Source organism: Phocoena phocoena, chromosome 16 (genome assembly GCF_963924675.1).
Source record: "Phocoena phocoena chromosome 16, mPhoPho1.1, whole genome shotgun sequence".
NCBI lineage: Eukaryota > Metazoa > Chordata > Mammalia > Artiodactyla > Phocoenidae > Phocoena > Phocoena phocoena.
Window position 1 is genome coordinate 47840221 of NC_089234.1, and position 22752 is coordinate 47862972.

General features: G+C 50.7%; 1 protein-coding gene across 1 annotated transcript in view; it reads left to right on the forward strand.

Moving 5' to 3' along the window:
• The window catches only part of ANTXRL (ANTXR like), a 44069-nt gene that overhangs the window by 12596 nt on the left and 8721 nt on the right, over positions 1–22752 (forward strand). The window contains exons 2-12 of the mRNA XM_065893914.1: positions 4801–4872; positions 6212–6283; positions 8590–8671; positions 9251–9292; positions 9974–10042; positions 10380–10460; positions 10552–10612; positions 16345–16443; positions 20217–20286; positions 20860–20950; positions 21958–22140. Coding sequence (XP_065749986.1) covers positions 4801–4872; positions 6212–6283; positions 8590–8671; positions 9251–9292; positions 9974–10042; positions 10380–10460; positions 10552–10612; positions 16345–16443; positions 20217–20286; positions 20860–20950; positions 21958–22140 — 922 coding nt within the window. The remainder of the gene's footprint in view (positions 1–4800; positions 4873–6211; positions 6284–8589; positions 8672–9250; positions 9293–9973; positions 10043–10379; positions 10461–10551; positions 10613–16344; positions 16444–20216; positions 20287–20859; positions 20951–21957; positions 22141–22752) is intronic.

Sequence of the window (22752 nt, forward strand, 5' to 3'; positions counted from 1 at the left end):
TTTGGGTTTTCTTTGTTCTTCTTTTTCTAGTTGCTTTAGATGTAAGGTTAGATTGTTTATTTGAGATTTTTCTTGTTTCTTGAGGTGAGCTTGAATTGCTATGAACTTCCCTCTTAGAACTGCTTTTGCTTCATCCCATAGGTTTGGATCATCATGTTTTCATTGTCATTTGTTTCTAGGTATTTTTTGATTTGCTCTTTGATTTCTTCAGTGATCTCCTGATTATTTAGCAGTGCACTGTTTGGTCTCCAAGTATTTGTGTTTTTTGCTGTTTTTATTTCCTGTAATTGATCTCTAATCTCATAGTGTTGTGGTCAGAAAAGATGCTTGATACAATTGCAATTTTCTTAAATTTTCCAAGGCTGATTTGTGATCCAAGATGTGATCTATTCTGAAGAACATTCTGTGAGCACTTGAGAAGAAAGTGTATTCTTCTGCTTTTGGGTGGAATGTCCTAAAAGTATCAATTAAGTCTATCTGGTCTATTGTGTCATTTAAAGCTTATGTTTCCTTATTCACTTTCTGTCTGGATAATCTGTCTATTAATGAAAGTGGGGAGTTAAAGTCCCCACTATTAATGTGTTACTGTCGATTTCTCCTTTTATGGCTGTTAGCATTTGCCTTATGTATTGAGGTGCTCCTATGTTGGGTGCATAAATACTTATAATTGTTATGTTTTCTTCTTGGATTGATCCCTTGATCATTATGTAGTGTCCTTCCTTAACTCTTGTAACTGTCTTTATTTTAAAGTCTATTTTATCTGATATGAGTATTGCTACTCCAGCTTTCTTTTGATTTCCATTTGCATGGACTATCTTTTTCCATCCCCTCACTTCCAGTCGGTATGTGTCCCTAGGTCTGAAGTGGGTTTCTTGTAGACAGCATATATAATGGTCTTGTTTTTGTATCCATTCCGCCAGTCTGTGTCTTTTGGTTGGAGCATTTAATCCATTTACATTACATTATTGATATGTATGTTCCTATTACCATTTTCTTAATTGATTTGGGTTTGTTTTTGTGGGTCTTTTTCTTCTCTTGTGTTTCCCACTTAGAGAAGTTCCCTTAGCATTTGTTGTAAAGCTGGTTTGGTGGTGCTGAATTCTTGTAGCTTTTGCTTGTCTGTAAAGCTTTTGATATCTCCATCAAATCTGAATGAGATCCTTGCTGGGTAGAGTAATCTTGGTTGTAGGTTTTTCCCTTGCATCATTTTAAATATGTCCTGCCACTCACTCCCTTCTGGTTTGCAGAGTTTCTGCTGAAAGATCAGCTCTTAACCTTATGGGGATTCCCTTGTATGTTATTTATTGCTTTTCCCTTGCTGCTTTTAATATTTTTTCTTTGCATTTAATTTTTGATAGCTTGATTAATATGTGTCTTGGCATGTTTCTCCTTGGATTTATCGTGTCTGGGACTCTCTGCGCTTCCTGGACTTGATTGACTATTTCCTTTCCCATGTTAGGCAAATTTTTGACTATAATTTCTTCAAATATTTTCTCAGACCCTTTCTTTTTCTCTTCTTCTTCTGGGACCCCCATAATTCGAATGTTGGTACATTGTTGGTACATAATTTAATGTTGTCCCAGAGGTCTCTGAGACTCTCCTTGATTCTTTTCATTCTTTTTTCTTTTTCTGCTCACTGGCAGTTTTTTCCACCATTTTATCTTCCAGCTCTCTTATCCGTTCTTCTGCCTCAGTTATTCTGCTATTGATTCCTTCTAGAGTATTTTTAATTTCAGTTATTGTGTTGTTCATCACTGTTTGTTTGCTCTTTAGTTCTTCTAGATCCTTGTTAAATGTTTCTTATATTTTCTCCACTCTGTTTCTGAGATTCTGGATCATCTTTACTATCATTACTCTGAATTCTTTTTCAGGTAGACTGCCTATTTCCTCTTCATTTATTTGGTCTTGTAGGTTTTTACCTTGCTCCTTCATCTGTAACATATTTTTTTGTCTTTTCATTTTTTTTTTGATGGGTGGGGCTGTGGACAGGAGTCTTACTGGTTGTTTGGCTTGAGGCGTCCAGCACTGGAGTTTGCAGACAGCTGGATAGAGCCTGGTCTTGGTGTGAAGATGAGGACCTCCAGAAGGCCTCACTCCGATCAATATTCCCTGGGGTCTGAGGTTCTCTGCTAGTCCAGTGGTTTGGACTCAGAGCTCTCACCACAGGAGCTTGGGCCCAACCTCTGGCCTGGGAACCAAGATCCCGCAAGCTGCGTGGTGAGGCAAAAAAGCAAAAAAGAAAAGAAAAGAAAAAAAGGAGGAGTACAATAACAAAGAAGAAAAGACAAAAGAAAATTAGAAAGATAAAAATATGTTAGGAAAAATAAAAATATAATTGAAACAACTGCCACAAGGTAAAACAAAACCACAACAGAAAAAAGAAAAAAAGGGGGGTGGGGGGGGAGGGAACAAGCCAAAAGAATCAAAACAATAACAAAGTATAAAGAATAAAATAAAATTAGAAAAATAAAAGATTTATTAGAAAAAATAAAAATATAAATGAATCAACAAGAAGGTAAAACAGAACCCCAATCTAAAACTGGAGAAAAGGGATTGGGATTGACATATATACACTAATATGTATAAAATGGATAACTAATAAGAACCTGCTGTATAAAAAAATAAATAAAATTCTAAAAATTCAAATAAATAAATAAAAGCAAAAAAAAGGAAAAACAAAACAAAAAAAGGCTTGGTTATGGGGGAGAGGAGTTTGGGCGGAGTTTAGGCAGAGGTGGAACTTAGGCAGGGGCAGGGTTTAGGGTGGGGTGGGATGTAGGCGGGAGGGGGTGATGTTTGAGCTTGGAGTGGGGCCTAGGCTCAGGACCCACGCAGCCAGAAGAGGCCTTGGGGGCGGGCCCTAGGCAGGGCATCGTTCAAACATGGGGTGGGGCTTCTGATTAGGACCTGCCCGGTAGTGGAGAGACAGTTCGTCCAAAAGTGGGGGACCTCTGGAGTGTGAAGTTCTGGGGTTTGGCGGTAAGGCCCCGGGTGAGGGTGTGTGGGTGGGGTTTAGGCCCAGCGGGGTTGGAGGGGCTCTCAGAGGGGGTCTCCAAATACAGATGTAGGACCCTGGGTGAGGGTGTAGGGGCAGGGCTTGGGCTCTGCGTAGTAGAAGGGAGGCTCTGAGGGCAGAGGATTAGGCCCTGGAGCCCAGCAGGTTCCCTGGTGCCTAAGTGGACAGGGAAAGCGCTGGCTGCGTTCCCTTCCGTTCCTCCGTGCCCCACACCCCCGATTTCTGTATGTTGATTTTATATCCTACAGCTTTACAGAATTCATTGTTTAGTTCCAACAGGTCTTTGGTTGAGTCTTTGGGATTCTCTATATACAAAATCAGATCAACTGCAAATAATGACAAGCTTACTTCTTCATTTCCAGTTTGAATGCCTTTTGTTTCTTTGTTATGCCAATTAGCTCTAGCTAGGACTTCCAGTACTATGTTGAATAAGAGTGGGAAGAGTGGGAATCTTTGTCTTGTACCTGATCTTAGAAGCAGAGCTTTCATCTTTCCACCGTCGAGTGTAATGGTAACTGTGGGTTTGTTGTATATGGCCTTAATTATGTTGCGGTATGTCCCTTCTATACCCAATCTGTTTGAAGTTTTTAGCATGAAGTGTTGTAATTTGTCAGATGCTTTTTATGCATCTATTGAGATGATCATCTGGATTGTTATCTTTCATTCTATTAATGTAGTGTGTCCCACTTTTTAATTTGCATGTGTTGAACCATGCTCACCTTCCAAGGATAAACCTCATTAGGACATGGTGTATAATTATTTTGATGTGTTCTCTTTTATTGAGTTGAGTACATAGTTCTATTTTTTAACTGAAGTATAGTTGACTTAAAATATTATATTAGTTTCAGGTGTTACCATTAGTTTAAAACGTTGTCTTGCACTTTAGCATGGAAGCTTCTGATAGAAAGTTTATATTGTGGGAGTTGTCAGAGTCTAGTGTTTGCTACCCAGCAATTGTTGGACATAACCATGTCACACACATCTGCCCAGTGCAATGGGTAGAGCATGGGTTTTGAGGCGAGATCTGGATTCAGATCCATGTTAGCTATGGAAATTGTGAAAAATTCCATGACTTGTGAGAGCCTCAACTTTCTTTAATGAAAATGAAAATAATGATATCATGGGGTTGTTCTGGAATTGGAAATCATGTATGTAAAGTGCCTGGTACATACATCTCAATGAATGATAATCTTGATAATGTTAAAAGAATCTATTCTTAGTTTCATCACTATTTGTTGAGAGATTTAGATGCAGCCTAGAGGACGCAGAATGAATGATAGGACCAACTAAGAGACTTTTGTGGGAATGGTGTGCCAGAGAGCCCTGACCCCTGCCCACCCCCACACCTTTTCAAGGGGCAGGAGAGGAGTAGAGAGCTAGGAGTGGTTTATTGCCAAGGGGAGTTGAGGAACCAAAAGAGTCATATCAAAATTACTGGAGGCTTTTCCAACCAATGCATCCTACATCATTTCCTGTGGAACAGCTCCACCAAACCTGCTCAACCATCCTACTTTGCCACCAGAAGTCCCTCATCCCTACAAGTTCCTGAGTCCCAAGCACACAGGTCTGGTTGGTCACCCTTCCCACACTCACACTGATGAAGTCATCACCACAGTGACCCACTGAGGTCTCTGAGGGAGTGTGGCAGCCTTCAGCTACATTGGTGGGCGCGGGGGGCGGGGTGGCGGGGGGAGTTGCTAAAGGGTCTGCTGGAAGCTGAGGAGACAGAAATTCTACCCACAGATGCACCTCATCTGTCTGACTCAGGTCTTCTTCACTTTCAGGTCAGGCAGTGTGAACAACAACTGGATGGACATTTACACCTTTGTGGAAGATTTGGTCAAGAAGTATGACAAGTACGACTTCTCCGAGTTTCAGGGTATTTACCCCTCCCAGGCAGAGTACACAGCTGTTTAGACTCAGTGGCCATGGGAGCCCCTCGGGTCAGGAGCACAGAGCCCAGGGGGGTGTTCTGAAGCAGAAGAGATAACACTGGTTCCATCAGGTCTCAGCAGCTTTCTTAGCTCCTACCTGGAAGTCGGACCATATTGTAGGGGACACAGTCTTCCCTTGAGGACCTCATAGATGAGGAAACAGGCAAACCAGTAACACGATAACTAAACACCAGGTTAAATGGTGCCAAGGGCCAAAAGAAAAGGGCGAAGGACTTATAAGGCAAATTAAAAGGAAAAAGCAAGAATTCTTAGGAAAAAAGGATGATTTCTCAGAGGATGTGTAATTTTGAACTGGGTCTTGAAGAATGGGGAAAGACAGGGTAACAGGAGCCATCAAGGAGACTTCTTGTGCAGTGAGTGGTCTGTTCAGCTGGAGAGTAGGGTTAACTCAGGAGAAGGCTAGGAGATGAGGCTGGACAGGACAGATTTGGACCAAGGTCATCAGGGCTTATAATGCCAGGCCAAGGGACTTGTATTTCCTGCTGTGAACAATAGGGAGCTATAGATGATTCTTGGTCAGGGGTCTGACATGATCAAGGTTGTGTCCCAGGAAGGAAAGTCTGATATTGTGGGTAAAATGTTCTGTAACAAGAACGAGGAGCAGTAGAGAGCTTATCCATTAACCTATTGTAGCAATTTAGCTAAAAGATAATGAGGGTCAGTGGACCAAAAGGCAGTGGCCAGGGAGAAGAAAGGGAGGGATGTATATGAATAGCTGCCAAGAAAGAGAATGATTTTTCTAGATGAGAAGAAATAAGACAGGGAGGGCTATGAAGGAAGGAAGAGGAGTGAAGGTACAAAGAATTTTATAGAAGAGGAGAAGCCAGTTGGGAGGCCCTCATGCCACAGGCATAGGTGTCTGTCTCCTGGTGTGTGCATGTGGACCTGTGTGCGTGTGTGCGTGTGTGCGTGTGTGTGTGTGTGTGTGTGTGTGTGTGTGTTTGAGAGAAAGACACTATGGGGCGGGGGGCGTGTTGGGAGCATAGGGTTGGAGCAGGATGCCATCCTGGCACTTCCTTCCAAGAAGGCACCGCATCTCCACAGGCCTCCATCACCAAGATTCCTAAAATCCTTCACTAAAGATATAGGAGCTTCCAGGGTTTGGGAAATGGACCCCAAAGAGGAAGAGTTGGGGTGAGGAACAGAGAAATTGGAATGTACCTTCTTTCTGGCTGCTCATTGGCTTAATTTTGAGCCTGTGTCACGTACACCTTCTCATGAGCACGTGCTTCCTCCCCAGCCCTAACCTGCGAATATCCTTCATCACCTACTCCACACTGGGTCACACCCTCATGAAGCTCACCTCAGACAGGTAAGTACTGCTTTAATCCCCCAGGCAGGCCTGTTGGATGGGGTCCGTTGAGAGCCCAGGGAGCTGACAGTTCCCACTGGGAGCAGGCTGGGCCATCCTGGGCTCCCCTCAGTGTCCACTCTGACCCACACAGCCCTGGCTCCATGGCTCCCACTGACCCCTGGCTGCGATGGCCCTGGCAGACCCCGTGCTGCTAGACCATCTCCGCCCCCTCTAAGCCCTGCCCTCCACCTGTCCTGTGTCCTCTCAGCGCTCTTCCCTTTCCTGAGAACTGGCTCACTGCAAGGACGCCTGGGATCTGGTGGAGCAGATGTGTGGGCCCTTTGTGAACATGGCCTGTGTTGGGCACCTGCTCTGTGTGTCACTCTCTGCTCTGGGCCAGTGGGGGAAGAGGGGAGGCACAGTCAGAACCAGGAGGCGGGGGTGGGCAGTGCTGAAGTGCTGGAGCTTCAGTGGAGGGGAGCTTGGTCCCTTGGTGGGTCTGAGACAAGGGAGCCCATGAGTGTGGGCTGGGGTGCAGGAGGGAAGCATCACACGCCAGCATCCTAGGCGGGCCGCTGGGAGGGCCCAGCGATGTGCCCAAAGCCCTGGAGGTGGGAAGCTACAGAGCTCCTGAGTAGCCGGCAGGGTCCGACGCTCGTGATGCAAATGACGGGAACCCAGGGAGTGTGTTGGTGCCAGTGCGTGGACACAGCACTCCCCATGCCTGGCTCCCAGGAGAAGCAGGGGCTGTGCTTCCTGTTAGGTGAGCTAGGGGAAGACGTGGTTTTTTTGTGTCCCTGTCTTCTGCATTTCAGAGACAGAGACCTGAGTGAGGTTGAGGTGGAAGATAGCAAGCCAGTGGGGGGCTGTCAGGCAGGTGGCAGAAAGAGAGGCGGGGGCTGGGCGGGGGCCTCTGGGGGAGGAGCTGCCCGTGGGGGACAGGAGGACCACTGCCTCCTCCAAGGCAGGGGTTCAGAGCCTGAACCAAGGGAGCTGTGGGGAGGCTCTTGAGGGTCTCCGGGGTCCTCTCTGGAAAGTAGAGGTGACGATGCCTTCCTCAAGGGAAGGTGTCAGAAGTGGGAGTGGGCTCAGGGGAGTGTAAAACGGGGTGGAATCTTAAGAAGTGAAGGGCCTGATGAGGGCATAAGCAGCCTAGTGCACAGAGCTGGGAGTAGGGACGGGGCGGGGAGAGCCCAAGAAAAAGGCCCGCTCAGGCAGGAGTGAAGCCTGGCCAAGCTCAGTCCCGGGCCAAAGGCTGGGGAGAGATGAGAGCTCCAGCATATTTGGGGGTGCTGTCAACAAAAAGGAAATCTTCCCAAAAGTGTCAGGAAGAGGGGAGGGTGTTTGTGCTGGGGTGCGCAGGGCCTGGTTTGGCCTCCACTGGCCCTGGGTCACAGCCTCCTCAGCTCCTGGGCTGGGTCAGGCAGGGCAGGACCTGGGGCTCTCAGATCGCACCTCGCGGCAGAATCCCTTCTGCGCAAGGCAAGAGCCAGCCTTCAGAGACCATGTTCTCCTTAGACTTGCTGTGACAGCTCAGCCCATCACACTACATTAGCCTGAACCTAAGCCCCACCCCTGGTGTGTCCCAGTCCCATCCCCTGCATCTGCTTTAACAGAGGCCGACTGCCCATCCCCATGGCAGCCTGGGGCCACTTCTCTTCCTCCCACATGGACGGGCCTCAGGCCTCTTTCCCAGCTTATGGTCTCTTTCTTCAGGAGCACATGAAGCCCAGGAGCCCTAGACTCTAACGGAGCATCCTGACTGCTTCCTTTAGTACCAATCCAGAGGGGGAAGTGGCTTGGAGGGTCCAAGTCCACCTCACGAGTCTGTGGCAGGGGAGGAGGGCACAGGGCAGGGGTATCAGCAGAGTGACCTTTCCAAACTCAGCCTTGCCTGTTGGAAGGTGATGTGCCCTCACCAGGGACCCCTTAGGTGCAAGCAGTACCGCCAGTCACATTAGGGGTGCTGGATTCACAGGTGCGCAGCCATGGGTGCTCCCCCCTCACCACGGACGGTCAAGGCAGCGCCCTTGCTGAGTCCCCTGAGGTTTGCAAGCCTGAGACAGGGATGAGCACATTGAAAGCCAGGCCCTACCCATGGGACCAGCAAAGCAGCATCCTCCACACCGCTGAATGGGGGACAGAGAAGCGTTGACCAAGGCCTGTCAGTGTCAAAAACACAGGCAGAGAGGTTACCACAGGGCCACTTGTATCCTCTCTGGTCCAGGCAGGTCTCCACAGGGCAGAATGGCACCAGGACAAGTGGTCTGTTTTGTAACAGTCAACCCTCATTCCTCCTCAACCCCCTTTACTTTTTTTTTCAGAAATGAAATTCGTGATGGTCTTAGCAGACTTCAGAATATAGTACCTAGTGGAGCCACACACATGCAGGAAGGATTTAAAAAGGTACAGATCCTACAGCTCTGAGAATTTATTCTGCTTTACCAAGTTCTTAGAGTATTATTGGGTCATCTCACTGCCCTCCACCAATTTCCTTCATTTTGTTGCAGGCAAATGAACAGATTCAACAAGCTAACTCAGAAGGTAAGCTTCCTGCTGGCGTTACTGTGCTCAGGTGGGACAGAGCCAGGTGCGGGCCTCAGCGAGGGCTGGTGCAGACCCACCTTGGCCAATCCTAGCGCTGACCTTGGAGCGAGTCCCTTGTCCTCTCTGTGCTGCGGGTTCCTCCTCTGCGCAGTGAGGATTAAAACCACCCCCAGGGATGCTTCCGAGAACCACATGGCTTCATGCATTACATTCCTGGTTCTTACTAGATATCAAATGCTTGACCTATGGTTGGGCTGCATGAAAAAGAAAAGAGAACTTCCAGGGATGGCGAGCAAACGGAGTTCAGTTTAGGGAACAGAGACCTTGGTGTCCCCCTGGCTGCCCACACTTTGTCCACCACAGCTCTGGCTCTGCCTCCTTTTCCCTTGAGCCTCTTCCCTCCGGTTGACTCTCATCCTGTGACTGTGCCTCCACCAGTGGAAATGGCTGTACTTGGCCCAGACCACCTGCATCGAGACTGTAGGGTTGCAGCCCTTGTCAGGAAGGATGCATGGGCTGCTGGGGAAAGGCGGGGAGCTGGGCGGGGGCTGCTGCCCAAGCACCTTGACCTCGAGTTCTGAATAGCAGGACCCACAGAGCCAGCAGGAGTGCCTGCCGGCGCCGCCCAGGACAGGGCCCACTGCCCCCTGACCCAGGGGGTGTCTTGTGCAGTCGCTCGGCTGCTCCTCCCTGCGCTCACCTGAGAGGCTTGTCCTCGTCCAGTGAAGTAGCTGCAGTTGCCTTTCAGGGCAAAGGCCGTGCCACCTGCCCATAGTGAAGGTCCACTAGGAAGGGCTCTGATCCAGTCTCAGGCTCCTCGTCTGTCAAGTGGGTCCTGGGCTGAGGCCCCTTCTCCCTCTAGGCGCTCTGGGTGTTGGGTACTCGGGTCAGGGTGGCTTCTCCCCAGGAGGAGGAGGTGTGAGAGCAGTGCTGTGGGCCTGGCAGCCTGAGGCAGGTCACTCCAGGTGCCCTGCTGACCAGGCCACTCCCTGCTTCTTCTGCAGAAAGCAAGCTTCCCTCTATGATTATCTCCTTGACTGATGGAACCCTGGAGGAAGCGCCATTTGAAATGACTAAGGAAGAAGTAAGTCCAGACCATTCTTACCAGCTTTGTGCTCCACCTGTTTTGTGAATTGTACTCAACACTTTTTTCCCTCTTAGGCTGACAAGGCTCGGAAAATGGGAGCAACAGTATACTGTGTGGGTGTAAAAGACTTTGAGGAAGACCAGGTAATTCAGAACAGGTAACCAGGTGCCACTCTTGAGCCCAGTTGGGGAAATCTTTCAAAGGCAGCCGCCCCAGGGTCTCCGAGAGGATGGCCCTCTACCCACCCCAAGTGTCTGGACAACAGGTAGCCACTGCAGATGAATAGCCAGTGCTGTGTAAACCTGCACACCAGAGGTACGGGTGGAGGAGCTTTCCCCTCGCTAAGGGTGGGCTGCTAGCAGATGCTGGCGTGTGGCCTTGGAATCCAGCATGGCAGGAGGCAAGAGCCTGTCTCCTGGGATGGGGCCTGCTGCGTCCTCAACCCCTGACTGTGTGCCCACCATCTCCTCTCTGCTGTAGTTATTGGAAATTGCAGACAGCCCGCATCACGTCTTTGCAGTGGACCAAGGATTCAAGGCTCTTAAATACATCATTGAGCCAGTGAGTGAGGGCTGGACGTGAGAAGTGGGAAGGGGTAGCTTCTCGCCAAGCCCCCGTGTTCAAGCCCCTGCCCCTCATCTCCCTATTCTAGCTCGGAACTAAGTCCTGTATTGAAATTACAGCTGTGGAGCCTTCCAGTGTCTGTGCAGGAGGTAAGAGCTGGAGTGCTGTTTTAAACGTGTGTGTGTTTGTGTGAGTTGTGAATGTGCCCAGTGTGCATTGTGGGTGTGCTCTGAGCACATGGCTTCACTATGTGTGGGGTGTGCGTATAGTGTGTGTGGTATGTGTGAGTGTGGTGTCTGAGTGTGTGGGATGATTGTATGGAAATTGTGGGCATAGGACTACATTGGGCATATAAGGGAATGTTTATGTGAGGTGTGTATGCCCAGTGTTGGGGGGGTGTATTTGTATAATTACTTCTTTCTTCCAGTGTTACTGATGTGTAATTGACATACAGCTCTGTTTAAGTTTGATGTATGCCACAAAATGACTTGACACAAAGATATTGCAAAATGATGAGTGTACATATTTTTTAAACTTAAAACCAAAAGTTTAAGAAATAAGAAAAACCTTATTTTAAAAACCCTCAACAAAACACTAGCAAATAGAATCCAACAATATAAAAAAAGCACAATACATCAAGAATAATTAGGGCTCACCTCTGAAATGCAAGCCTGATTCAGTATGTGAAATATCAATGTGATTTTCCTCATCAGCAAAATGGGGAAGAAAAATATGATTATTTCAGTGGATGAAGAAAAGAATTGGACATAGTTCACGGTCAGCGTCATACTAGCAACACAGACTGACAAAGGCATCCAACAAATACTCACAGCTATCACTACACCCAGTGGTTCAATGGGGTCGACCTCTCCCTGAGACCTGGAACTTGACAAGATTGCCTTCTCTCCTTTGGGAGGGTCCCTGCATCGGTGTGGGGAGGATCCTGTGCAGTTGCTTGTCTAGAAGAAGCCCTCTCTCTCAGTGAGCTCTGTGTGTGCTGGCTTGTGAGTCCACATCACTGGGATTTGTGGAGCTGAGGTGGGTGGATAAGCACACGCTCCCACTGGTAACAGTACACAGCTGGATGCAGCCAGACGCAGGCCCAGGAAGCTGGGCCTGGTCGCGGTGCTCTGAACTGCAAGGCTACAGCACAGTAGGCCATGGGGTCAGACACAGCAATGTTCATATCTGAGCTCTGCTGCCCCCAGACATGAAACCAGGGCTTCTCTGGTGTCATGTGCCAGCCATGCAGTAGCCTGACAGCTTCAATTCTCTGATTATGTCCCTGGGACACACACAGGCCTGTCAAACCATAGAGGAAGATGCCCATTGTCATTCACGCCCTGTGGTGGCTCAGCTGAGGTGACAGGTGCCCACCGCACACCCTCTGCAGGCGTGGCCCAGCACTGCTGCTCTGACCTTTACAGCTGCTGTCATCTTGTCAAAAGCTGCCACACAGCATGACTGTCACTTGGAGGGAAAGCTCAAGGCAGGAACCTGGGCCCCAAATAAAGTAGAAGAAGCTGTTCATCAGGCTGTCGTTCTGAATAAGTCAGTGGGCCGGGTGTGGGGAAGCCGGGAGTGGGGAGCATGAGGCATGTGGCCTCTTCAGCCTCTCGGCCTCCCTCCAGGACTAGGCAGAGGCCTCTGCTGGCCTCCCTGCCTCCAAACCTGTGCTCCAGCCATCCTCTGCACAGGGCCTGAGGGGCAGAGAAGACCACTTCCCTACCCCAGCCTGACTATGGAAGCTGAGGCCCCTGAGCCAGACAACCAGACCCTCCAAGGTCCAGCCTCTGCTCTAAGCCCATCTGCTGCGGAGGCTGGGGGCTGAGGGGACTGGGCTCCCTGCAAAACCTTCCTGAGCTTTACAGGGTCCAGCCCACCATCCTTTTGGGCCTTATTCTCAGGGCATCTCAATCCCAAAGCCTTTCCTAGTCAACTGGTCCCTCTGGCTTCTCACAGCCCTTGCTCTATTCCTGCCTCTTGTCAGGCACTTGTCACCCAGTATGAGCCATGACTTCTGCTTGGCTGTGTCCACAGCTTTGTTTTTTTATTTTTTATCATTCAATTCACTGTTTTTTTTGTTTTGTTTTGTTTTTTGCGGTATGTGGGCCTCTCACTGTTGTGGCCTCTCCCGTTGCAGAGCACAGGCTCTGGACGTGCAGGCTCAGCGGCCATGGCTCACGGGCCCAGCCGCTCCGTGGCGTGTGGGATCTTCCCGGACCGGGGCACGAACCCGTGTCCCCTGCATCGGCAGGCGGACTCTCAACCACTGTGCCACCAGAGAAGCCGTAATTCATTGTTTTTATTCCAGCTTTTTATTACGGAAGATTTCAAACCTATGGCAAAGTGGAAATGAACGTACAATGGATACCCCTCTCTCCACTACCTGGATCTGCAGTTAATACCTGACCATATTTCCTTTACCACTTATTTATCTAACTTCTCTCTCTTTCTTGACTCTCTGTTTTCATCAATTCATCTTTTTTTTTTTTTTTTTTTGGCTGCATTGGGTCTCCATTGCTGCAGGCTTCCTCTAGTTGTGGCGAGCAGGGGCCACTCCTCATTGCGGTGCGCAGGCTTCTCATTGCCATGGCTTCTCTTGTTGTGGAACACGGGCTTTAGGCTCACAAGCTCAGTAGTTGTGGCTCGTGGGCTCTAGAGCTCAGGCTTAGTGTTGTGGTGCACGGGCTTAGTTGCTCCATGGCATGTGGGATCTTCTTGGACTAGGGCTCGAACCCTTGTCTCCTGCATTGGCAGGCGGATTCCTAACCACTGCACCATCAGGGAAGTCCCCATCTTATATCTTGATGCATTTCAAAATAGCTTACAGTCATCAGGCTACTGCACCACATTTCTTTACCTGGGAAACAATTTTTGTTAAGATTTCTCTTTTTGAAATGCAACAAGCAAGTGTATCATTTGACGAGTTCTGAAAAATGCACACACCTGTGTAATCCCCAGCCCTATGAAGACTCAGAACATTATATTTGCCCCCGGAAAGTCCCCTCAGCTCCCTTCCCAGGCAATCCCTGCCCCAGCCGCTGGAGGCAGCTACTCCCTGATTTCTTCCTCCTCAGGCTAGTTTGCTGCTTTAGAGCCTCTCCTCAGGGACTCACAGGGGATGAGCGCGGGTCCTGGCCTGGGGCACTCGGCACCGTGGTTTGGGGATTCATCCCTCCTGTGTGTTGCTGGGTTGGCCCGGGGCTTGGACCCCAGAGGCAGGCTGGAGGCGGCACCTGGTCACTCCTTTTCCTGTATGTGACTGGGCCAGAGTGAGTGTCTGCAGGAAGCCCAGTGGGTGGGGCCCAGCAGTGTGGCCATAGGAGGACACAGTGCAGAGCAGGGCTTCCCTCTGAGGTCCGGCATCCAGCTCTGCGTCATGGCCAGAGACCTTCTGGGGGCGTGGGGGGTGGAGGGGGTGGGGGTGGGCAGGCTGTGCGGGGCAGGAGGACCTGCGGGATGAAGGCAGGACACACTGCGCAGACGGGGACACTCCTGCAAACAGCCTGGTCCAGGCTGTCCCCCACCGTGATAAGGTCCCCCCTTGTCCCATCCTGCTCTCTCCAGAGATAACCACAAAGAGCTCAGCTTTTATATGTAAAGCCCTACCTAAGTATGCTTTACAAGGATATTTTTACATTAATGGGATCGTGCAGTACATAGTACTTTCCAGCCGTCTACATAGTATTCCATTGCATGGATGGAACAGTCTGTTTCATGGGCCTCCCTTGATCAATAGTCAGATTGTCCCTAATAAGTCGATGCTAGAAGTCATGCTGTAGGACCATCCTGATGCTTACCTCTGAGAGCTTGGGAAAGGAATTCCCTGGAGTCAAGACCAGACATAGGCCTGCTGCCTTACGGGGACACCCAGATCACAACTGGCTGGTGTCCAGTTTCTCTCAAAGTGACTGTCCCAAGCAGCATGTGGTGCTCCCAGACCCCCCCCCTCCCAGGGCAGGTCGCGTCCACCTGTGCACCTGTGTCAGTCTCAGGCAGATCAGATGCCCTCTTCATGCTCAGCTCCACCAGCCTTCTCAGGGAGACGCCTGCCTTCCCAGCTCCTCTCTCTGGAGCCCACAGCTGGCCTGGTGTACAACTTTTCTTCCAGAGAGAAAGCTCTCTGTTCCAGAAAGGATGCATCTCCCTTACCCGGACTGTTCGTCCTTCTGCTGCCTGAGAGCTGGTGGGCAGTGGACTGTACGTGGGACATGCAGCCCTGCAAGCCGATTTTAGACCTTCCTGTGACTTCATTTTCTTCCTGTGGTGGATACTGTTGGAGGAATTGGGGTGCAGGGGGAGGGGTTTGGGAAGCAAAAGGAGCAGCTTTCTGGACAAAGCAAAAATCCTTTACCTGCAAGTCTCTTTTGATGAAATATTGAGACCATCACCCTGCCTTCCACTTTGGAGACTTGCCGGAGTTCAGAAGCCCCCCTTAGGGAGTGGCGGTGCCTGGGGCACAGGGGGCTCTGCTGCAGCCGTGAAGCAGCACCCGAGTGGGGCTGAGGGCAGCAGGAGACACAAGGAGGAAGGAGGGTGTCCAGGCGGAGGGCAGCGTGTGCTGCTCCTGAGGGTGCGGCACGGGCTGTGCGCTGGGCTATCAGACGGCCCTTCCCTCAGCTGCCGCTCTCCCTCCTGTCAGCTACGTGGAAGAGGAGGCTGGGTCCAACCTTCACCATGAGGCCGGGACTGCCAGGTCCTCTGTGGGGGCTTTCTGCTTCCAAAAGCCTATCAAAACATGTTAGCAGGCCAGCTTCAGTCCACAGCCCAAGAATCTGTTTACTTCAAAAGAGAATTTGTAAACTCCACCTTGATCTGAGGTGACCACAGGAAGATCTGAAGCAGGACAAATCAGCACTGCCAGGTCCGAGGCTGTGCTGGCATTTCTGAGGAATATTTCTCAAGTTACTTGACCTTGCGCAAATCAAGTATCTGGGATTGGCATTAGCCGGCCTAGGCCAGGAGGCAGGGGTGCAGGCTAAAGACCATGGACTAGCAGCAGGAAGATCTGCATTTATCCTGGCCAGCTCCAGGGGCCAGGCACTCTAGCTACCCTCTCTGGATCCCCTAGTATTTGTTTCAGTTGTCAGGAAGCACCAGTGGGGACCCAGAAGCCTGGGGAGCCCCTATGGCCCAGAACTGCCTATCAGTGTCTCCCACCTGGGCCTAAGAAAGTGCTTGGTGAATCTCTGTGGTGGGCGTGGGGGGTTGTGTGAGGCACATGAAGGGGCAGGAAGAGGGAGGGGCAGAGCACTCATTGCCAACTTCAGAACCACAGCTGAGACAGGATTTCACCTTCCATGGGGGATTCTCCTGTGTAGGGTCCTCACCTCCTCCTTGCCTCACCCAGGTCCTGGCCTTGCTCCTGGGGTCTCCAGCCTGCCATAGGCAGAGAGAGAGAGACACGGAGGAGGAGCAGACCCCCTAGTGTCAAAAAGCGCCACAGACACCCAGGCTTGTGTGCTCAGGTCAGACAAGGGTCCGGACTGTCTTCAGCCTGTGTTGTCTGGGCTCCTCTTTCATTTATGGTGGAGAGCACTGCCTGCGCCTTTTAGGGAATACCTTGGCTTCAGAGTGAGAAACCTATGGCTGGGTTTGCCCCTGTGGAGGGTATGAGACTGGATGCCTTTAATGAGTTGGATGGGTCAGGGGCAGTGGTGAGAAGCCCCTGAGTGCTCAAGGCCCAGCCATCTCAGTTGTACCCTTTGTGATACCAGGTGAGGCCCAGTGTGCACACAGATACTGGTTCAGACACACATGCTTCCTCATCGGAGTCCCTGGTAATTCAGTTATGGAGTGGCCTGTCGTAACTGCAAGATCAGAGGGAAGACAGCACTCAGCCCCTCCTAATACAGACCTTTGGGTGTTGCCCTTGCAGATGAAAACGAATTGATGATTTCTGGAAAAGGATTTAATAATGCGAAGAAGGAGGATGAAGTTATTTGTAGATTTAAGTTCAGTGACAAGCAGTTGTTTGGTAAGTAACCCCCTTGGTGCTGCCAAGTGACATGCTTCCCACACCACACTGCGTTCCCTGAGCCAGCTAGGCGGTCGAAACCCTTGCTGACCACTCACTGTGGACACTGTGAGGATAGAGGCAGCATGGACAATGGAAGGAGGGACCTGGCTGGGAAGCCTGGCCACTGCTCCCTTCATCTCACGCCAGGAAGTGATCAGTCCCCAGCACATCAAGAGCTTCTTGGGTCAGGGCGTACACCTTTCAAGGCTGGGTTGGGGGTGCTGGGTCTGTCCTCACTGCTACACTCCCCCCACACTTTCCTCGGCCCTCACTTCCCTTGAGAGACAAGGACTTGAATCTCACGAGTCTGCTGGTGGGAAGTGGAGGCGGCCCCAGGGCCCTGAGTCTGGGCCAGGTGCACTGAGTTCACCCAGGACCGTGTGGTCACCTGGGATTGAGAGAGAATGCCAACTGCCAGGCCTGGGCCCCGGAATCCTTGCTCTGGCCCACATTACATGTGTGATCTTGACCTAATGAGTGTTCTGCTCTCAGCCTCTATTATCTGTACTGTGAAATGGGGCCAGTATGGTAGGTGCACTAACTAAGCCCTATCACATATTGTAAAGCTACTGTTTGGAAATACTCAGGCACCAGGTGTCCCTCCAGGATGGGTGAGAGGCCTGAGGAAGCACACAGTTGGGGAAGCAGATGTGTCCTCAGGGCTGAGGTGGGCCTTATCTCCCCCACAGAGCACCTGGGGACAGTTGAACTTCCTCTTCCTTCTCAACCCTCCCCTGATGCATTGATTTAATATGATTATATTTAATATGATTATATTATGTTCAGTGACACTCCTCATTCCAGGGCCATCTGGTAAACCCAGAGTGGGCCCTCGCCCCATCACACTTCTGGGCCATCTCTCCTTCTTCCACGGGTGCATAGAATGCACAGGCCTCTGCCATTGCCACACTCTCACACCACATAGTGTGTAGATGGCCTCAGAGAGCTAGATTTCCCTTGGACTGTAATTTCTCAGGAGTGATTAGGACTCAGTAACACATTTATGTGGAGTGCTAATGTTTATTGAGCACCTACTACATCTGCTAATGTGCTAAGTGCCTTACATGCACTATCCCAGTTAATTCTCAAAAGAAACCTATTGTTATTCCTTTGTGTAGATCTGAAACCAGAGTCAGAGTCAATTCAAGAGCTTGCCCAAGGTCACAAGCTGGTTCAGGAAGAGCTGGAAAGTAGGCATAGGTGATGTGATTGCCCAGTCTGGGCCTTTGACCTCTCTGAGATGACAGTTCTTGAGGAAGGTGGGACTCAACCTATCCTCCAGGAGATGTGTTCAGATGTTCCCCTGTGTTCCATGGCTATATTGCTTTCCCACTCTAGATATCACCAGTGTTTCTCTCTGAGTTGGACCAGCACCAGGATCTCACACAGGAGGGCCCATCCCACAGTCCTGGGCTCCTCTGCTGACCACCTCACTGCACGTAGTCAAGGCTGACCAGAAGTGGCCGTACAGGGCTGTTTATCGCCAGGAGCCCTGATGCACTGATGAGGATTGATTTGGTTCTTTTTAATTATATTTTCCTCTGATTAAAACATATGGCAAAACAGTTTAGAAAATATAGAGAAACATAAAGAAGAAATATTTTAATCAAGGTTTCTATATGTTTTGTCTGTCACTAGTATGTAAAGTTTTCATATTTTAAGACAAAGCTTTTTAAATGTGGCAAGTGAAATATTTAGTTAATCCGTTAATATTGGAAACTGCTTTCCAGTCAGCCATGCTCTTCTGGGCCCTTAGTATGTGGGGTGCCTGCCGTCACCTCCCTCTCCCTGTTCTGGATTGTGAACAGCCTATGGAAAGTAAGTTGCTCCCCTTTGGAATTTTTTTCACACTAATCCCAGCCATCTTATCCTTCAGATGCAAATCCTTTCCCCTAACCATACTCGGCGATTAGTTTTCATTTTCAGTCCCAACAAAGGACTAACACAGTTCACAGCTAATCTGACAGTTGAGTTAGACCCAAAAACATTTCCACATGGAAATGAACCATTCTGTAGGGAATAGCCCTGACCTGAGGCAAAAAAGAAAAACAATACAAATTATTAGAGATTGTTAATTATAACAATGCTACACAGTAGAAAGCAGGAAGTACAAAAAAGTAAAGAATAAAATGTTACCCCTGATTCCAAATCCACAAATAAGTGCCGGTAACATCTCAAATACAGCTGGTAAACCCCAGTTTTCCTGAACGATAGAAGAAATACTGAAGTGGAATTGAGGAAAGTATTGAGCTTCACGCAGAGCCTTCCTCATGAGACATATTAGTTCCCAAAAAAATGCCCCTAAGTTAAAAGGAGGCTCTAAAAACACTAACAGACTAGGAATGTAAGAGGAAAATCTTTAGTTTGATTATGATCTGTGTACTTTTGAAGTTTAAGTGTCCGGGTAGTGACACCTAGACTCCAGTCTTTTAAAAATTAGAGAATATTTCTGAACAGACAACAAGCCTATTTTTGAATAAATTTAAAAGAAGAACATTTAAAACTATCTCCACTTTTTGGGAGATACTCCGGAACGTGTCCCTAGAGGCGTGGCCCTGGGCATGGCCCCTCCTGTAGAACTTCATCCCTAACCTCTGATCACAGCCCTGTGGGTGCAAGTCTAGGAGAGAACCTGCTTTCATCCTACACAGCAAAAATGTGCAGGCCAGCATCTGTCCACACAGGGCAGCAGGTGCAGAGCTGTGGTTCCAGACCCCAGGAAGTGGTGACCTAGCTCCTAGGGCCTTGGGAAGCCTGTGTCATGAAAAAGGCCAGTGAAAGGACTCTTCTCCCGAATCACCGATGTCGGAACCGCTGCAGCCCTCTGGGACCATTGATTCTAACTTTCAGAGGGGAAGTCTGGGACCTGGGGAAGTTTGAGCAGGGTGGGGAGAAAGCTGGTAGGAAAGCCAGCAGTCAAAGCAGCTGGGCCTTCCCATCTTTCTTTACATCTTTTTTTACAAGGATGTAAAGAGTTAGGGCTCAGGAGAGGAGAAGGTTCCACAGCTACTAGTTACGGACTGTCTGAGCCTCCGGAGTGCCACCTCCCAGCTCCCACAAAGTTACAGGACAAGCACGAACACAGAAGCCCTGTTCCCCTCAGGCTTCCCTGTGTCCATAAATGTCACCACCACCCACCCAGGCGCTCTGCTCACTAACCAGCACATCGTCCTTGACTCCTCTTTGCTCTCATCCCACATCCAGTCCACCTGCAGGCCCTGCTATCTGTGTGTCCAAACTTACCCGAACCTGGCCAGCCATGCGACAGGCTCACTGCACTTAGAATAAAGCCCAAACCCCTTCTCAGGGCCCACGAGGCCCCGCCCCCGCTCCTCACTCACGTCTTTCCCACAACAAGCTCAGCTAGTTCCGCCTCAGGCCTCAGAACAGGTGCCTACAGCCCGGACCCTCTTCCCCAGACCTTTCCCTGCCTTTCCCCTCATCTGGTTTCACTCCGGCGCTTATTTTCTTCATTGCTTGTTACTTTATTGTCTGTCTCCCTCTCCAGTCCCACAAATGTCAGGTCCTTGAGAGCAGGGCCTCTGCCTGCCTTGTTCCCACTAGACGCCAAAGCCCTGACAGTGCCTGGTGCACAGTAGGTGTCAGAAGAAGGCAGAGAAGAGAAGCTGCATCTGCCAAAGTGGTAGCTCTGCTTCCAAGGGCAGGCAGAAGGGGAGGGGCGGATGGGTGGACAAGTCCACTGACATTCTTCTCATGTGATTGTCTTTCAGATATAAAAGCCGAGTCTGTGAAAGATACCAGTATAACATGCCCAGGAGTAAAGATAGAGAAGCCAGATCAGTAAGTGCCCAGCTCAGGGGCCAAGTGGGCAGTTTTTGCCACCATGAGGTGTAAAAAATTTAGGAAGCCACCTCTACTGGGGCAGCACATGTCTGTCTCCAGGAGGACTGAGGGCATCCTTCACACCTGCCCTGGTTGGTGGTCCCCGGAGGTGCTCAGGGATCTGCTGTGGCCCAGGCTCTGCTAAGGAGCGTAGGATGCAGGAGATGATGTGCCCCAGGGATGGTACCTTTGCTCCAGGCAGCCTTTTGGAGCTAAATTCACATACTCTGTACATACAGAGGAGTCGGGATGGTGACATCATACCGCCATCCCTGGTCCCTTCACTCATGGCCACGAGGACATCTGACCCCATGCAGGGCTCCTCACTGCCTGGTCAGCCCTCACTGCAGAAGCTGACCTCGTAGTACTTCGGGATGAGCTCCCCTTACCCCTGCTGTCTGCTCTCTGGTAGCCCTGAGTGCCTGATGCTCAAAGCCATTCCAGTGAGGAGCTATTATAGGCTACAATTTGAGTCAAGTGTAAGAACTGTGTCTGGCCTGGTAGTCACTGTCTGCCCCTTTTATGCTTTAGGGAGGTCTTTGTTGAAGTTAGCCTGAACAATGGTGTCAGCTTCATCAACAACAATGTTAGCATCACCAGCAAGACCTGTGCGAGTACCAGGGTAAGGCTCTAGCATCTAAGGCTGTCCTGACACCCTGAACCCTGGGGAGGCAAGTGAAGGGAACAACACCCCAGGCAGGCCCAGCAGGTAGCCTGTGCAGACAGGCCCCTGAGCAGCATCTCACAGGTAGCTCGGAGCCCTTAGCCCTACCTCCAGGAGCTGAACCCCCATGAGGCTTGGGTAGTGCCTTGAGAGTGCTACTAAAAAGAGCACCTGGGGGACACCTTACTGTCCAGGTCTTGCAAACCTTTGCTCTCTCTGTGAACCAAGTGTCACTGAAGGTACATGGAAGAGACCAATTAGAGCCCTAAGCAGAGTCCAGAAACAGTGCTGAGGCTCTTCCCACCCTGGACCCACCTTGCCATCTCCCCTGGCCCTGGCCTTGTGGTGGGGAGCTCAAGGCTCCATCCTGGATTCCAGCCGGGGTGAGCGGGAGAGGCTGGGGCACTGTGTGCTAGGAGACAGGGTCCAGAGCCTCTAGGACACCTGGGCCCTCCAAGTCGGGGTCCCCGGCATAGGGGTCAGGAGGGTGGGAGCAGCTGTGACCATGCTTAGTCAGCGTGGCCCAAGGTTGCAGAGCGGGGAAGTAGGGGAGGGAGGCTACGGGGAGGTGAGCGGGGTGTCCTGCCTCTGCTCTTGCATCCACACCTCTCTGGGGCCCCGAAGCCCCTCCCTCACCCATCTGTGTGTCGTAGCATTTTGTGGTCCTCATAAAACCCCTGTATGTCATACTAGGCAGGCAGTGAGGGCTGGGTTGTCACTGCATGGAGGACTGGGCTTCCTTGACAAGGCTCTGGGGAGAGCCTCTGAGCAGGGCCAGCAGTGGGGTCTGTGGCCCAGGGCTCCACAGTGGCTCTCTAGGTACCAGCCCCGACCTCCTAGAATCTGTGTCCTCAGGTGGGGCAACCAAGTAGAAGGGGGACTGGGAGGACAGGGTGGGCTGGTATGGGATCCAAGTAGCAGGCACCTGGTCCATGCCGGGACTCTGCTGTGTGTTTTTTCTGTAGGAAGGGAGACTAGATGACAGGAATGCCCCACCAGCTGCCCAGCAGCCTCCCGAGGAGCCTCCCTCATCACCACCCCCACAGTTCACCCCCTATGTCAACCCTCTCTACTTCTATGCCCTCATCCCGGCCCTGCTCCTGTTCCTCCTGATGCTCTGGTGCATCTGGTGGCTGTGCCGCAGGAAGGTGAGTGACCCCTGCCCGCACAGCTTGCGTCCAGCCCTCGCCAACCCCTGAGGGACCAGCCCCATGCCTGCCCCATGATCCTGCCTGTGGCCGGGTTCCATCAGCTCTGGGGTCCTCACACTAGCAAACAAGGCACAGACTCTGTCTTCCCATCCCGGGCATAGACACAGCCAGCTTCTAGGGGGCCACCTGCTTCATGCTTTCACCTTCACAGGGAGGTGGCCTATGGACTGTCCCAGCCCCTGGGGCAAAAGGACCCCAGGCCTCCCGAGACCAGGGCTGCCCCACAGCAGTCAGACTTCTGAAGGACTCAGGTAGACCAAGGCCCCGGGAATCTCCGCTGTTGGGGGACAAAGAGGGGTCTGCAAGGGCACTGATGGTCCAGAGGGAGAAGGATGCTGGCCGGGAGGATGCTAACCCCAGGGGCAGCTGTGCCTTTGAAAAACAGCATGGATCCCTGTCCATCTCTGGTGCCATTCCTTCATCAGTCATCACTAAGTCACCAGGATGTGTAGGGCCCCGTGCTGGGCACAGATGGTCAGAAATGAAGCAGCCACCACCCTTGCCCACAGGAGCTCACCATCTGATGTCTGGTCTGGTATTGGTAGCTGG